The 12213-nt window shown below is 35.4% G+C and overlaps 1 protein-coding gene across 1 annotated transcript; it reads right to left on the bottom strand.

The window, feature by feature from the left end:
• Nucleotides 1-6853: 6853 nt before the first annotated feature.
• On the bottom strand, nucleotides 6854-11083 carry LOC129003311 (uncharacterized protein K02A2.6-like). Its single transcript, XM_054431604.1, has one exon. It carries the CDS (start codon nucleotides 11081-11083, stop codon nucleotides 6854-6856), a length of 4230 nt encoding a protein of 1409 aa, XP_054287579.1.
• Between the last annotated feature and the right edge of the window lie 1130 nt (nucleotides 11084-12213).

Below are 12213 nucleotides of genomic sequence, written 5' to 3' on the forward strand. Positions count from 1 at the left end.
ACAGCTGTTTCAATTAAACAAGTTGGTTCTGTTCTATGATGTGCAATAGCATTAAAGTTACAAGGATTACCAACAGGGTTCAGCACTATTATTCTTTTTTAAATTTATGACAACAGCTAATTTGCAACCAAAAGGTGAGTGAGCGTAGCGAACGAACTTCAACCCGGAGGCGAGTTAGCGTAGCGAACGAGCTAACCTGAAGGCAAGTGAGCGCAGCGAACGAGCTCCAACCTAAAGGTGAGTGAGCGTAGCGAACAAACTTCAACCAGGACGTGATTGAGCCATGCGAACGAGCTCACTTATGAAGTAAAACGGGGCAAAGCCCGCGGGTACAGCTAGTGCCTTTATAAATTAAAATACAAAAATAAGCACAAAATTATAAGTGCTTCGCTCAATAATATAAATGGGGTATTTGCATTTTTGTGACGCTTAACATCACGCACACTGCGCCTCTGCGATGAAATCAAGCAGTAGTGAGTAGACAGACACAGCAAAAAACCGCCAACCGGGCGCTCGAAGGCTTGTACAATAGGAAACAATGCCATTGTTTGCGCTTCCGTTGGTAACGCAAATATTTAGAGCTCGATATACTAGGAGCAGCACACTACTATAGCAGGGTTTATTGAAATCGTATTGGTGGATCTTTTGCAGTTAAACACTTTACCTGCTCTGGTTTAAAAAAAAATGCTAAATTTTTATAATTTTTTAGTAGTGATTTCTATATGTCCGCTATTTTACCAGTGTAAAGCAGATTAATCTATGATTTTATATAAGAAAAAATATCTGTTTGTTGAGAAGGCACGTTGTAACTTCAAAGGGATGTATATCCGTTTTTGATTTTTCCTTCGTCTTGTCGCGTCAGTTCATATCGTACATATGTACTTCTGTGCAAATGAATAACCCTCTATCATAGTTTTGAGAAATTGGTTGTGGGGTTACTGTTAAAGCTAAAATTCATTGACATGGGGGATGTCAGTTAGTTGTCTCAGCCTTATACATAGGCTACATAAAGTTGTCAATTAATCTCTCTACGTAATGTTAGGGGCTTACTCGTTTATATGGTCATGTGGCTTCTTTTGCAACAAATGATGCAAATAAAATAGCAATGTGGCATTTCCAAAAAGCAAAATAAATACTGTAAATTGTTTGTTACGTAAATATTAATTTGTCTGTATACGTAACTAGCCAAATTAATGCCAATCTATCTATCAAATATGACAATATGTATAATTTTACACTACTTTTTAATGAAACAGTATGTATTTCTTGTAATTTCAAGAAATACATAATGGTAATTTGTAGGAAATGTTATTCTCTTTCAGAATATCACGCTCCACTTTGGTCGATTTCCTCGCCATTTCAAAGTTATTTGCAAAAACGTTAAGCAACCTCCAAATGTATAGTAGTGAGAAAATACTGAATTAAAGATGTTGTTCTTAAGCTTTGTACAATTAAATCTACAGTTCTACTGAACCGATTTTATTAATTAATAGGTCATTGGATAACCTAATTTGTGAATACACTGTATTTGCAAATAATTATGAAAGTACTGTTGAGGTTGCAAGCAAGATCGTTTGGATATAAATCGATGATAAAGAACTCAATTTTTTGAACAATTTGTGTTGGTCGTGATTTAGCTGTGTGCTTTAATGAAATGGGAGTGGTATTTCAATGAAGGTTCTTAGGTCAAAACAAATAGAATAACGTAGTTAGAATTAATTAAATATATTTAAAACTAAATTCCATATCCAAGATATAATGCAATTTATACTTTATGATTGAGCGATACAGTATCTTGAACTTAATTGATTAAAACTATCAATATCTCAAGTGAAAGCTTTTGAAGTATTTTAAGACATATAAAATAACTTAAATAAAAATAGAGTTACGTATCATTGATTGCAGATAGGTAATTATCGTTGATTCGTGATTCAGCAGTGTGCTTTAGGTAGTCCGATCTCAATAAACAATACAGTAGCTCAAATAAATCTGCGGTACGTCCTTAGTTGGCCAAAATTATGAAAATCGGTCGGGTAGAAGAGCTAACCCGACTCGGAAAAGAAAAACCAATTATTTTTATAGATGGTAATAATTGGTTTACCAGTATGTATAATCTAATCATACGAAACATGTGTTAATAATTCAACAGCTTATTGTTATCTAATTAATTTTTCTTTGATTAAATTTTCTACATTCTAAACATTCTAATGTTATGTGCTTAAACTGTACCATCTATATAATTAATACGCTACATGAAACTTTGTCGGTTGAACTCCTCCGCCATTTCTTAACCGATTTTATCCATTGACGTCTCATTGAAAAGATCGTGTCGCGTAGATTTGCAAACTGGCCTTACATTTTTTTAAAAGACCCTTGGGCTCTGCCCCAGTGGCTTTGAAAGTTCCCATGTTATCCTTATGAAGAACATAATTGTTTACATTTTGATCAGCTGTATAATTTAATTGCTGTTATTTATTTTTCAATTCAATGAAACGCATTGAGTTCATTTATTTACTATTTGAGTCTGTGTAAACATAACCCATAAGACGGATCGTGTTAGTATGGTTGTATGTTGTTGTATTAATAGTCAAAGGTTGTATCTTAAATTTGTGTATTTATCGTTGTTTTTTTTTGTGTCGCTATGAAGGATCGGGTTAGCATGATTGTAACTAAAATTTTTGCATTTATCGTTGTTTTGTGTAGCTATAATTTGTTTATTTGTTGTTTTTTATCTTTTAAATGCCACCGACGCGACGACAACGAAACATAGACAGGAGGCGTAATCGTGATAACGACCGCAGCTACAGAACAGTGGCGCGTAAAAGGCTTAACTCATCACAGTCAGCACCTGACCCTGGACAATCTCAACTATTAGGTTACAAATGCGCCCCAAAACGACTTTTCGTTCTCAATTGATCCCCTATCAATGACCTGTGTTGCCTGTACAGCGAGGCATTTTGAGAAGGAGAAAACCGGCCGTAATGCTTTAGGTTTATCAATAACAAAGATAAACATGGACAACCTTATATGGCTATTTACACAGAAAATATTAGTATGTTTTCTGTGCTATAAGTCAAGAAATGATTGTCGAAAACATTAAAAAGCAACTCCAGGGTATGAAATATGATGCAATATTTACAGGAAACGTTGATAAATGTTATATAAATCGTGAATAGCTTTTTTTGTTACACGTTGATAATCTTTGAGTTGACTCTTTTAAACTCATTTTAAATATGACTGTTATTCGTTTTGAAATAACTCCTGTATTACTTTGCAATTGCTCGAATTCGAGCAACATGTGCACTAGTTAATATTAGTGAGTAAAGTGGTGTATGGATTTCATAACCATTATTTTACTAGAGACCGTTGTGTTTAACCATAACGGGCACTGTTGCTAGTAGATCTATAAAGCAGTTCCTTTGCTTCCTTCATTAGATATAAAATATGGACTAACAAGATTGGGTAACATTTAATTGCGAAGCATTCGTTTTGGCTTGAAACTGTCAGATATTGTATTTGCGAAGGTTTAGATGTATTCCTATACAGTAATAGTTTTCCCAGCATATCTGGAAAAGTGCACACTAAATATGGAAACCAACTCCTGTTCTGAATTTAAGAAATTTCTACTAAGATTCCCGTACGTAGAATGGGCACCAGCTACCTAATTCCAAATCAACTAATTATTATTTATTATTTAATTATCGTCTTCAAATTAAGTGATGGTTGCTCTTAAAATAATAAATTTAACATAAGCAAATCCATTATATCTATCTATCTATATATTAATAGGCAAGCATGTTTCTTTAAAACCTTTTTTCTCAGCTCGTGTGTATCGTACGGAAAATCTACGCATACCGTTAGAAAGCTATTTTCCTGTAGGTGTGCAGAATCCCTTTATAAACTAAAATAGGCTCAAAAATAAGCACAAAAAATGAGTTTGAAATTTTAAAAAATTAACATGGGTTTTATGGGTTGCTATGGTGATGACGAAATAACAACAAAATATAAACAGAAAATCAAAACAAATGGAAGACATTCCAATCACATGTTTTATTTAACAGTGTGGGGTGAAAATAGAGAAGTTTGCACAAAACATACTTTTGGTCGATTTTTCGACCACGGGGCGTGCTCTCGTACTTATTTAATACGCAAGCAGGTTTTTTGTGACAATTACTCCTCAGAAACTACTGAACCGATTGACATGTTTTTGGTGTCATTGGAAAGAGCGTAACGTGAAGTTGTGCAGGAAACTTTCTTTTAGGGAAATAATTAGAGAGTGAGGCCCTGGAGCCCTTTAAAGTTTCGTATTTCTCCATAAGATTAACATGGTAATAAACACAAAAAACCACCATGCTCATGTAGGGTGTGTTTTGTTGACATTGTTATGCAACTCCAACTGTTGTCAGAAATTAAAAGTGAGAAAAAGAAAATATGTGAATTGAAAACAGTCAATAAGTTTGCTAATTTAACAGTTTACTACAAACATTTACTGACTTTGTTGAAATGAAATATCTAGAGTCGATTTGCAAACTATGTAAACATAGGAAAGTAGTAAAACACCACCAAGGAGTAGAAATAGAAATAATGTTTTTTTTTCGTTTATAATCGTTATTATAGACAACCTAATGCGGCTATGAGTAAGTCTATTTGTAGAAAACTCTAAAAAACAAGATCATCTTTTGAAAAATGATAAGATATTTACAAGAAATGTTGATTATATCGACCTGTTATGTACATATTGAGTATTTCCATAATCTTTGAGTCGAATCTTTTAAAGTCATCAGAAATTATGAATGTTATTCGTTTTAAAATAACGCCTGTAATACTTAGCAATTGCTCGAATTCGAGCAAGAGGGACACTAGTACTTATTTAATACGCAAGCAGGATTTTTGTGACAATTACTCCTCCGAAACTACTGAACCGATTGACATGTTTTTGGTCTCATTGGAAAGAGCGTAACGTGAAGTTGTGCAGGAGACTTTCATTTTAGGGGAATAATACCTTTTTATTGTTATCTTGCAAATACTGTCATGGCATCCACTTAACCCATAAGGCCCATGTTAAATTTCTAAAAGTTTAAATTCACATAGGGAAAACCCCCGTGGTCCGATTTGTTCCATTTCAGATTTATACCTTCCCGTGGTTGGGTACTATGACTGTGCTAAATTTCATGCAGATCGCTTCAGCCGTTCATGAGGAGTATTTGTAAAACTAAAGCAGGAGTGTAGTATAAGAGCTTCGCTCCGTTCAAAAAGGTAAACAAAAGTTTTAACATGTGTTTACAAATAAATCATCTAAACTAGCACATTGCAAAATAGAGAACAAAAGGGAAGAACAATCGGATTGATACCGTTGAGCATTATTTGCTACAAAATGTATAACCAATAAGGATTATGCACCATTGGCTTTTGATGTTACAAGTAGACATTTTTCATTTACGTGAACCAGACGTACAATTTACTTTGAATACTGCACATAGGGATTCCAAATTATGTGAACCAAATATATCATTAACTTTGGATACAGCAATTAGACATTAATCAATTAATTACCTTTTTGGTTTTTCTTGCCTTGAAGTTCTTGTTGGTTTTTGAACAGAACAGCATTGAATAGAACTTCAAGGCAAGAAAAACCAAAAAGGTAATTAATTGATTAAAACTGTTCTTGTAACTGGGTTATATCATAAATTAATTAGACATTACATTAACGTGAACCAGATGCATTATTGACTTTAGATACTGGAAGTATAGATATCCCATTTACAAGAAACAGAGACATTGACTTTGATACTACAAGTAGACATCCGATTTACGTGAACCAAATGTATCATTAACTTTGGATAGGTACTGCAAGTAGACATTCCATTAACTTGAACCAGACGTGCCATTGACTTTAGATACTGCAAGTAGACATGTAATTTATGAGAACCAGATGAACCATCGACTTTAAATACTGCAAGTAGACATTTCATTTGCGTGAACCAAATGTGCCATTGACATTAGATACTTCAAGTAGACATTTAATTTATTAGAACCGGATAGACCATTGACTTCGGATACTGTAAGAAGACATCCCCTTTACATATAACACATTTGGGTTCTGCAAGTAGACATTCCATTATTTATGTGAATCATACGTACCATTGACTTAGGAGACATCTCATTACGTGAACCAAATGTACCATTGACTTTGGATACTGCAAGTAGACATTCCATTATTTATGTGAATCATACGTACCATTGACTTAGGATTCGTTAAGGAGACATCTCATTACGTGAACCAAATGTACCATTGACTTTGGATACTGCAAGTAGACATTCCATTTACTTGAACCAAAATGTGCCATTTGCATTGGATACATCAATAGACATTTAATTTATAAAAACAGAAAGACCATTGGATTTAGATAGGTACTGCAAGTATACATCTCATTAACGTGAACCAATTGTACCATTGACTTGGGATACTGCAAGTAGACTAGACATCCCGTTTACGTGATATAAATGCACCATTGACACTGGATACTGCAAAGAGACATCTCATTTACGTTAACCAAAAGGAGCATTGACTTTGGATACTGTAAGTATACTTCCCATTTACGTATAACAAATGTAGCATTACCTTTGGGTTCTGCAAGTAGACATTCCATTGTTTATGTGAACCAAACTGTTGTAACTCTTTATAACATAATAAAAGATAAATCAGATAAAAAAGTGTATTATTCCATTAACATAGAATAGAAACTAAACATAAACAATAGTAATCAATAAGAATAAAGATCATATGATCAGCTGGTAATTCAAATGCAGTCTATTAGAAATTATAACAATCTTCCCCACATAAGTTTTGAGCTCACACATAAGCCTCAAGGTAACTTGGCGGTTGTCGAACACGTGTTGACCTACGTAACTGAGGTAACTCAACTTCATCGGGAATCTGGATGTCACATTCAGGATGCTGAGCCTCCACTACCGGTATTTGGCCAGTCGAGGAACGTCGAGGTGATTGATCTTGAATTCTGACTTCATCAGGAAAATGGATGCCACATTCAGGATGTTGAGCCTCCACTACTGGTATTTGACCAGTCGTGGAACGCCGTTGTAGCGTACGACCGACAATGGTTGAACCACTGTTTGTAGAGCGTTGTAATGCTGGTATCCCTGGAATATTGAACCTAACAGTACGTCTTTGGATATCTTCTGACTGTTGGTTAGTGGAGCGTCTTTGATTATCTTCTTCCCGTTGATTTGTCGTTTTAGGCGGTACTCTTGTTCTTATGAGTTGATTGATGTGCCTTTTGATTAAGCGTCCAGAGTCAAGCTTTACCATGTAATGTCGATAGCCCAGTTTGGATTGGATGGTTCCAAATTCCCAGATTTCGGCATTTTCAGAGTAAAGGCGAACTTGGGCTCTATCTCCTACTCTCATCGATCTTACATGTTTTGTCTGCCTAACTTCTTTTTCTTTATTTATCTTCTTTGGAATAGGAAATATGGCATCCAGCTCTATTCTTAATCTTCTGTGCAAATAAAGTTCTGCTGGGCTTTTCCCACATGCAAGTGGTGTGGCTCTGTAGCGTAAAAGCATTTTCCTGACCTTTTCTGGCATGGTGCCCTTTTCACTTGCCATTGATTTTAAACGTTTCTTCACAGTTTGAACATTTCTTTCGGCTAATCCATTTGTAGCTGGATGGCCTGGGGCAATAAATTTTTGGGTAATACCATGATCAATACAGAAGGCTTTGAATACATCGCTTGTGAAAATTGATGCATTATCGGTGACCAATGAATTGGGGTAGCCATGGAATGAAAATATTTCTTGAAGTGTGTGTATTGTTGTTTCAGTTGTAGGAGAATGTCTCATGACTCGGACCTCTGCCCATTTTGACTTGGCATCAATGGCAACTAGAAAATGATGACCCTCGAAAGGACCTGCATAGTCTATATGTAGACGTTCCCAATTGGAGTGAGGCTGATCCCACGGGTGTACTATCACCTTCGGGGGGTTGTTACGGAGCTTAGCACAGATTTCACAAGATCTAACTAGGTCTTCTATGTCATGGTTCATCCCTTCCCAGTACACATACCGCCTTGCAAGTTGTTTCATTTTTGTTATACCGATATGTGTTGTGTGAAGTTCTCTCAAAATTGAATTTTTAAGGCTCTGTGGAATGACAACTCGATCTTGCCAAAAGAGAATTCCATCAAGAAGGGTGTAGGGTGTGTCTTCGTTGCTTGTTTGTAGAGTTTTCATAAGAGATTTGAGATGAGAATCGTTTAATGTTGCACTTGCAATGGTCTGATTCGTGATAGCAGTTGAAGAAATTTGGAAAAGTGACTCAGCATACAGAAGGTGAACTTCTTCATTTATCTTCATATCAGTTGATCTTGAGTCTTGAGACAAAGGTGCTCGAGATAAACAATCAGCATTTTCATTTTCATCTCCTGATTTGTTTTTCAACTTATAATTGAATCCAGATAGAAATGAAGCATATCGAAGTAATCGAGCTGTTGTCATTTTCGGCAAAGAGTGGTCATGACTAAAGATTCTGCTCAAAGGCTTATTATCTGTGACAAGAGTGAACTGGTTTCCATACAAGTAGTTATGAAACTTTCCAACAGAAAATATAATAGCAAGTGCCTCTCGATCTAGTTGATTATAATTTTGTTCTGCAGGTGTTAGTGATCTGGATGTGTAAGCGATAGGGCGTTCATGACCATTTACGATGTGGCTAAGTATTCCCGCAATGCCAACAGGGCTTGCATCGCAAGAAAGTACAACTGGCAATTTTGGATCATAAGGAATCAGGACTCTGTCACTGCAAATCTCTTGCTTGAGCTTTTGGAAGGATGATTCACATTCTGTCGTCCATTGAAAACGGTGTTTCTTCTTGAGCAACTCCCTTAAGGGACAGGACAACGTAGATAGATTTGGAATGAAACGTGAGTAATAAGTAATCATTCCAAGGAATCTTCTGACCTCATCAGCGTCGTGCGGTCTTGACATTTCCATCACTGCCTTTATCTTCTCGGGAGATTTGCTGATTTTATTTTTCTCAATCAGGTGTCCTAAGTATTCAATCTTTGTTTCAAAAAATGTACATTTCTTTCGATTTAGATGTAAGTCGTATTCTGTTAGTCTTCTTAAACACATTCGAAGGTTGTGAGCACATTCTGCTTGGGTTGCTCCATGGACGACTATGTCATCGAAATAAGCTTCACACTTATTAAGTCCATTGAGGATTTGTGACAAAATTCTGTTGAATTCTGAGGGAGCGGTTTTTATGCCAAAACTGAGACGGTTCATGAGAAAGGTTCCCTTATGTGTTGACATAGTTTGGATTTCACTACTTTCTTTGTCTACTGCTAAATGTAAGTACGCTTTATAAAGGTCAAGTTTGCAAAAGTATTTGGAATTTCGGAGACTGTTAAGAACATCTTCAACCGTCCTTATAGGAAAATTAGCCGAGACTAACCTCTCGTTTACACCGCACTTGTAATCCACACAAAGTCTCAGTCCACCATCTGGTTTGGGAATGATGACGAGAGGTGATCCCCAGTCACTTGTCGCAATCGGAGTGATGATTCCCTCTTTTTCTAAAGATTCCAACTCCTTTTCAACACGTTCCCTAAGTGCATATGGGACATCACGTTCTTTTGTAAATACCGGTTTTGCGTCATCTCTTAAAGTTAATGAAACTTGAATGTTAGGAACACAACCAATTTTTTCTTCAAAAATTGAAGCAAACTCATTCAGAATGTTATTCATATCTTGAAAGTTCTTTCTGTCGCCATCAACCAAATGGACTTTTGGATTAGTTTTCATGTCATGATCGATTTGTTTTAGTTCAATGTCGAAAGCACGGATCAAATCTCTACCTAAAATAGGATCGTGGCCTGATGAAACTACATACACTTCTGCTTTTAAAGATCGTTCTTTATATTGTAATGTAACTTTTGCTTTTCCTTTACATGGCACAATATCATTGGAATAAGCTCGAAAATTTAGATTTGAAGGTTGAAGATCTATTCCCAAATTCAATGCTAAGAACTTATCCTCTGGTAAAATTGTGTACCGTGCACCAGAATCTACTTCCATCTTCAGTTTCTTGTGGTTTATCGCTACCTCTACTATGTACTTTCCATGTCCAGGTTCAATTTCGTAGAGGTTGATGATTTTCTGATCTTTGGATACTGAACTGATTATGTTGCATGCCCCGTAGGAACAATCAGATTGTGAGTCATTGATCATATCATTGTCAGAGAATCGGTTAACTTGTTTACTTGAAGCATATTTCTTGGTCAGGGTATTGATGCAAACTTTTTGAATGTGGCCATTCTTCTTACATGCTTCACAGAATAGTTTTTCACGCCTTATTCGACACTGGTTTGATCGGTGGTTAGATGTTCCACATCTGAAGCAAAGATTGTTGATTCCTAAGGACTCATAATCGATTCTTTGGCTTGATCGATGCTTGTATGATGGCTTTTTCCAGGGAGATGATGTTGATGATGATGATGATGATGTCCGAGTGGATGGATGATCGTGTCTAGTGGTCTTCTGAATTTTCATTATATCTGGCACTGAAGAACTAGGGATCAGAGGTTTTGAAATGTTTGAAAGTTCCTTGCACTGGATTTGGGCTGCTTCAAGAGCTATAGCTCTCCTGACTATTTCATCAAAGTTCTCTTCCTTTCCTTGTAAAAGTTGTTCTCGAATGCTATTATCACGAATGCCCCTAATGAATTGAGCCCTTAAGAAAATGTGAGCTGTTGAAATGTTTTCTCTGCATTCACATTTTATGTAAAATTCACAGTCAGCAAGTCGTTTTTGCAAACTTGCAACATAGTCAGGTATGTTTTCACTTTCTGATTGGTAAGTGGAGAAAAAGTAATGCTGCGACACTACAGTATTCTTTTTAGGCGATAGCATTTCGCCAAAGGCTTCAACTAGCTGTTCATATTCCAAGTCTTTGATTTTCTTTGTAGGTCCTTTGAATGCAACTAAGTTGTTGTAATGGATAGAACCGATTGATGCACATAGAATTTGAGCTTTTTTAGTTTTGTTTGACACATTCTTCATGTTGAGATAGTTTTCAAATCGTTCAATATAGGCTGAAAATCTTTCGTTTTCTGAGTTGTAACTTTCAAATTGAGCAGTTGGATCTGGTGTGTTATCTTTCATTTTTGTTCTAGTTTCTCAAACAACAGAAATAGAAGATCCATTTGTTGTTTCTGGCCTTCTATGAATTTGTCAAATTGTTCTGAGTTCATTTTGTTGTTGTAACTTGAATGTTCCTAAGCCTGAGATGTAGTTATTAACATGTTATTTGAAGAAAAGGTAATTGAAAAAAAAAATGCAACTGGTCATTAATGTATGAATAAACAAATTTATACTTTTACCTCGTCGCCAAAACTGTTGTAACTCTTTATAACATAATAAAAGATAAATCAGATAAAAAAGTGTATTATTCCATTAACATAGAATAGAAACTAAACATAAACAATAGTAATCAATAAGAATAAAGATCATATGATCAGCTGGTAATTCAAATGCAGTCTATTAGAAATTATAACACAAACGTACCACTGAATAAGAGGATTCAACCAGGAGATGTCTCAATTACGTGAACTAGATTTAGCATTGACTTTGGATACAGCAAGTAGACATTCCATTTACATATAACAGACGTAGCATTGACTTAAAAAATTATTAATATACTTGCTCCGGTCAATATTGCAAGCATACAACTGCATTGCACACCTAGTATATATAGATGATTATGATGATGATATTTTGTTCTGCATCATCTGATGTTTTGCAATATAACGATCAATTACGAAATCTTTGGAAAATCTGAATACTACAATAACTCTTAAAATAATTTCTTATCGAATTATCTTATATCTATTGTACGTGTTGGTACAATAGATATAATTGTACTGAGATATAATTACCAGGATTACTATATATTTAGCTAAGTAAATTCCCTCACCTCATCACATCAGTAAGCCTCTCTATGAGTGATTTTGATCTTTTTAAACCATGGATCTTTCATATAACGTAACACACTAAAGAAATTTACACAGTTAGTTCTTGAGGGTGTAAAACTCTCTAGCCTCTACTCCTCTGTAGAGGTAAAAGAAACTTACGAAAACCTTGACCAAACAAAATTTACTTCAAAGGGGGGAATGTAACTAGGGTAGAGTACT

Source organism: Macrosteles quadrilineatus, unplaced genomic scaffold, assembly GCF_028750875.1.
Source record: "Macrosteles quadrilineatus isolate MER2022 unplaced genomic scaffold, UCM_ALF_1.0 Scaffold_9__3_contigs__length_116548681, whole genome shotgun sequence".
Classification (NCBI taxonomy): Eukaryota; Metazoa; Arthropoda; class Insecta; order Hemiptera; family Cicadellidae; genus Macrosteles; species Macrosteles quadrilineatus.